This window comes from Littorina saxatilis, unplaced genomic scaffold, assembly GCF_037325665.1.
Source record: "Littorina saxatilis isolate snail1 unplaced genomic scaffold, US_GU_Lsax_2.0 scaffold_541, whole genome shotgun sequence".
NCBI lineage: Eukaryota > Metazoa > Mollusca > Gastropoda > Littorinimorpha > Littorinidae > Littorina > Littorina saxatilis.
The window spans coordinates 46,501-52,500 of NW_027127917.1; the positions used below are offsets into that span (position 1 = coordinate 46,501).

General features: G+C 44.9%; 1 protein-coding gene across 1 annotated transcript in view; it reads right to left on the bottom strand.

The window, feature by feature from the left end:
* Window positions 1–33: 33 nt before the first annotated feature.
* Window positions 34–6,000, bottom strand: part of LOC138956289 (uncharacterized) — a 20,218-nt gene continuing 14,251 nt past the window's right edge. The window contains exons 8-9 of the mRNA XM_070327689.1: window positions 4,293–4,481; window positions 34–1,833 (exon numbers count right to left, since the gene is read on the bottom strand). Of these exons, the coding sequence (XP_070183790.1) occupies window positions 1,705–1,833; window positions 4,293–4,481 (318 nt within the window). The 3' untranslated portion in view covers window positions 34–1,704. The remainder of the gene's footprint in view (window positions 1,834–4,292; window positions 4,482–6,000) is intronic.

A 6,000-nucleotide genomic window follows, 5' to 3' on the forward strand; every position in this document is an offset into this window, starting at 1 on the left:
ACAACATTCACAGCATAGAAAAAGTAATGAAAAAAAAATCGCAAGAAATTTATTATTCAGACATGTAATACAGTTAAAAACACATACAGAAAGGTTTCCTAATCCGACCAGTAAATACATTTGAGTTTAGTGGATTTCACTGGATATAAATTAGACTGATTTACACATTAGAAAATCAACCAAAAGGCACTTATGAGAGAAAAAAGCGACAAATAAAAGATTGTGGCATGTTACAAAGAGATCTTCAAAATCATAAAAGCAAACAGTAAAACGACTAGAAAGACGAAGGTAAATGCAATTCAGAGAGTGTATATTCATGAATTGTGAAAGTAGAATACAAAATATGAATCTTTGTCATCGTAAACACTGCTATGAGTTAAACACATCTCAGTACAACAAACAAAAATGTGAAATCAGATGTTAAAGTGTGTTTTTATAGAGTGAATGACTCTGTATATATACACAAATGCAGAGACAAGGGTGAAAGGTCAGTTTAAGCAACTGTACAATATCGTATCTTACAAATCCAACCTTTAATTGAATGTCTATGATTTTAGCACCGACGTAAATTTCCCACATTCTACATTTTCAAACTCGATAGCAAAACTTAGGGCACGCGGGCCTTCCGATCTGACATACTGTCATGACACTGTTCTCAATGCCTTCCGATCTGACATACTGTCATGACACTGTTCTCAATGCCTTCCGATCTGACATACTGTCATGACACTGTTCTCAATGCCTTCCGATCTGACATACTGTCATGACACTGTTCTCAATGCCTTCCGGTCTGACATACTGTCATGACACTGTTCTCAATGCCTTCCGGTCTGACATACTGTCATGACACTGTTCTCAATGCTTTCCGGTCTGACATACTGTCATGACACTGTTCTCAATGCCTTCCGGTCTGACACACTGTCATGACACTGTTCTCAATGTTTTAGTAAAAAGAAACATCTGCAGACAATCTAAATTTGACTCACAGCTGTATCCACACTGTGTGGATGATGTTTACAAAATGTCCGCACCTACCCCCATACATCACGCGAGGGATCATTACTTGCTCAGGCAACTGACGAAGTGAAGATGTTGATACTATCGTATGTCGCACATACGAGGGTTAAACATAAAAGGTTGACCCCCACACATAAAGGAACAGAGCATTTGTTTTCGGTTTAGAAAGAGCATTATATCCAGACTGCCCTTTGAGAGACCCTAAAGATAACATCCTGCCTGTCTTCTTTTGACTGATTGATCATTAAAAGCCAAACCAACAGATCCCTTCGTTGTTACCAGTCTTCAAACTTTAACCATTTATGACAACATGCTGAATATGTTTGGTCTGCACAGATAGCATTCCTTGAAAGAAAAACGTGGTCATCTTACTTCGAACGTTGCTGCTATTCTTTTTTTCTTCTTCAGAAAATGACGTCAGACTGGTTACTCAAATCACAAACGACCTCATAACAAAAATCAGGACATACAAGTATCTTTGCGGGAGATCGCGGGATGGACAGATTTCATAGATTGCGAGATACGACAGACGCAGCTCAGCTCCTGCCCATAAGGGCCAAGACATTTCCTCCCACCCCTCGTACGATGGAAAAGATGACGTCAGTATGGGCGTTCAGGGACTACGGAAGAGATGACGTCAGTGTGAGCGTTCAGGGACTGAGGAAGAGATGACGTCAGCGTGGGTGTTCAGGGACTGAGGAAGAAGCCGGTGAAGATGCTGTACTCCTGGCCGTACAGTCTGCCCGCGGAGTTGGTCTGGATCCTCACCTGCACCTCGTCACCCTCCTCCAAGGTCAGCACAAGGCCGTTCGACGCCTGCAAGGCCAAGGTCAAAGTCAAATAAACGGGTTTTAAGTGCTATGCAGCAAAATTGCTCACGGTCAATCTTCCCTTTAACACCCCCCCCCACACACACACACACACACACACACACAAAACTAAACAACAAAAGCAACAACACAAATTCATTGATTTTAGTCTCTTGTTCTAGAAAACGAGTAAGGAAATTAACATCTGATATCGCACACATGTCTGATACCCATATTGTAAACATCTGATATCACACACATGTCTGATACCCATATTGTAAACATCTGATATCACACACATGTCTGATACCCATATTGTAAACAATGATAAGCTAAAGCCCGTATGCCCCTACACGTACTCGGAACACATCGTGTTTTACACGAGGATCAACGCGATCTTGCTGTTTGGCTGTCAATTAAAACATCGGATATATGTACAGAAGGGTTACAAGTAAGTACATGTTATACATATGATCTCACTGTCCTCACTAACATGTTTGAGGTAATCACAAGGTTTTCGTGTTCCAACTGACCTGTTCAAATTGACTTTCACATTTTTAGCCTACACGTTAAAAGCGGTCTGTGATGTGACAACCGTGCTAAGAGCGGTCCATGTGTTGTGACCAAAGTGGTAAAAGCGTTCCATGTCTTGTGACCAAAGTGGTAAAAGCGTTCCATGTGTTGTGACCGAAGTGGTGAAAGCGGTCCATGTGTTGTGACCGAAGTGGTGAAAGCAGTCCATGTGTTGTGACCGAAGTGGTAAAAGCGGTCCATGCGTTGTGACCGAAGTGGTAAAAGCGGTCCATGCGTTGTGACCGAAGTGGTAAAAGCGGTCCATGTGTTGTGACCGAAGTGGTAAAAGCGGTCCATGTGTTGTGACCGAAGTGGTAAAAGCGGTCCATGTGTTCTGACCGAAGTGGTAAAAGCGGTCCATGTGTTGTGACCGAAGTGGTAAAAGCGTTCCATGTGTTGTGACCGAAGTGGTGAAAGCGGTCCATGTGTTGTGACCGAAGTGGTAAAAGCGTTCCATGTGTTGTGACCGAAGTGGTGAAAGCGGTCCATGTGTTGTGACCGAAGTGGTAAAAGCGTTCCATGTGTTGTGACCGAAGTGGTAAAAGCGTTCCATGTGTTGTGACCGAAGTGGTGAAAGCGGTCCATGTGTTGTGACCGAAGTGGTGAAAGCGGTCCATGTGTTGTGACCGAAGTGGTGAAAGCGTACTGTATGTTGTGACCGAAGTGGTAAAAGCGTTCCATGTGTTGTGACCGAAGTGGTGAAAGCGTACTGTATGTTGTGACCGAAGTGGTAAAAGCGTTCCATGTGTTGTGACCGAAGTGGTAAAAGCGTTCCATGTGTTGTGACCGAAGTGGTAAAAGCGGTCCATGTGTTGTGACCGAAGTGGTAAAAGCGGTCCATGTGTTGTGACCGAAGTGGTAAAAGCGGTCCATGTGTTCTGACCGAAGTGGTAAAAGCGGTCCATGTGTTGTGACCGAAGTGGTAAAAGCGTTCCATGTGTTGTGACCGAAGTGGTGAAAGCGGTCCATGTGTTGTGACCGAAGTGGTAAAAGCGTTCCATGTGTTGTGACCGAAGTGGTAAAAGCGTTCCATGTGTTGTGACCGAAGTGGTGAAAGCGGTCCATGTGTTGTGACCGAAGTGGTAAAATCTTACCGTATGTTGTGTCCTAAGTGGTGAAAGCGGTCCATATCTTGTAACCGAAGTGGTGAAAGCGTACTGTATGTTGTAACCGAAGTGGTGAAAGCGTACTGTATGTTGTAACCGAAGTGGTGAAAGCGTACTGTATGTTGTGACCGAAGTGGTGAAAGCGGTCCATGTGTTGTGACTGAAGTGGTGAAGGCGGTCCATGTGTTGTGACTGAAGTGGTGAAAGCCGTTCATGTGTCGTGACCGAAGTGGTGAAAGCGTACCGTATGCTGTGTCCTAAGTGGTGAAAGCGTACCGTATGTTGTGTCCTAGGTGGTGAAAACAGTCCATGTGTCGTGACCGAAGTGGTAAAAGCCGACTATGTGATGTGTCCTAAGAGGAGAGGTCCATGTGCTGTGACCTAAGTATGTGCTGTGACCTAAGTGGTGAAAGCGGTCCATGTGTTGTAACCTTAGTGGTGAAAGCGGTCCATGCATTGTGACCTAAGTGGTGAAAGCGGTCCATGCATTGTGACCTGTGTGGTGAAAGCGGTCCTTGTAAAGTAACCTACCTGGTGAAAGCGGTCCATGTGAAGTAACCTTTTTGTTGTAAGTGGTCCATGTGTTGTGAACTGAGTGGTGAAAGCGTTCCATGTGAAGTAACCTACCTGTTAAAAGTGGTCCATGTGTTCTGACCTGAGTGGTGAAAGCGGTCCATGTGTTGTGACCGAAGTGGTGAAAGCGGTCCATGTGTTGTGACCTGAGTGGTGAAAGCGGTCCATGTGTTGTGACCTGAGTGGTGAAAGCGGTCCATGTGAAGCAACCTACCTGTTCATAGTGGTCCATGTGGTCCGTTGTGTACACGCTGGTCCGTGCCGCCTCCTCCCCGTTCACCTCAATGGCGGCGTCCACGTACCCAGAATCCCTCTCCTGGTGAGTGCGCATGCTCAGCCGCAGGAAGTACTGGCCGTTGCAAGGAGCAGTGAAGATGCCCTTGGCTACGTCATAGGCCTCGCCCTGTGATGTGTATAAACAAAATCCTCGCCCTGTAGTGTGGATACATAAAACCTTCGCCCTGTAGTGTGGATACATTAAACCTTCGCCCTGTAGTGTGGATACATAAAACCCTCGTCTTGTAGTGCGGATGCATAAAACTTTCGCCCTTTAGTGCGGATACATAAAACTTTCACCCGGTAATTGTGGATACATAAAACCCTCGCCTTGTAATGTGGATACATAAAACCTTCGTCTAGTAGTGTATATACATCAAACCCTCGCCCTGTAGTGTAGATACATCAAACCCTCGCCCTGTTGGTTGGAAACATAAAACCCTGGTCTTGAAGTGTGGATACATAGCACCCTCGCCCTGTAATGTATATGCATAAAACCCTCGTTTGTAGTGTATATACATAAAACCCTCACCCTGTATTAATGTGGATACATAAAACCCTCACCCTGTAATGTGGATACATAAAACCCTCGCCCTGAAGTGTAGATACATAGCACCCTCACCCTGAAGTGTGGATACATAGCACCCTCGCCCTGTTGTGTAGATACATAAAACCCTTGCCCTGTAGTGTAGATACATAAAACCCTCGCCCTGTAGTGTAGATACATATAACCCTCGCCCTGTAGTGTGGATGCATAAAACCCTCGCCCTGTAGTGTGCCCTGTAGTGTAGATGCATAAAACCCTCGCCCTGTAGTGTAGATACATAAAACCCTCGCCCTGTAGTGTAGATACATAAAACCCTCGCCCTGTAGTGTAGATACATAAAACCCTCACCCTGTAGTGTAGATACATAAAATCCTCGCCCTGTAGTGTGGATACATAAAACTCTCGCCCTGTAGTGTGTATACATAAAACCCTCGCCCTGTAATGTGGATGCATAAAACCCTCACCCTGTAATGTGGATACATAAAACTCTCGCCCTGTAGTGTGGATACATAAAACCCTCACCCTGTAGTGTGGATACATAAAACCCTCACCCTGTAGTGTGGATACATAAAACCCTCACCCTGTAGTGTAGATACATAAAACTCTCGCTCTGTTGTGTGGATGCATAAAACCCTCGCCCTGTAGTGTGCCTTGTAGTGTAGATACATAAAACCCTCGCCCTGTAGTGTGGATACATAGCACCCTCACCCTGAAGTGTGGATACATAAAAACCCTCACCCTGTAGTGTAGATACATAAAACCCTCACCCTGAAGTGTAGATACATAGCACCCTCACCCTGTAGTGTGGATACATAAAACTCTCGCCCTGTAGTGTAGATACATAAAACTCTCGCTCTGTTGTGTGGATGCATAAAACCCTCGCCCTGTAGTGTAGATACATAAAATTAAAACCCTCGCCCTGTAGTGTGGATACATAAAACCCTCACCCTGTAGTGTGGATACATAAAACTCTCGCCCTGTAGTGTAGATACATAAAACTCTCGCCCTGTAGTGTGTATACATAAAACCCTCGCCCTGTAATGTGGATGCATAAAACCCTCACCCTGTAGTGTAGATACATAAAACCCTCGCCCAGTAA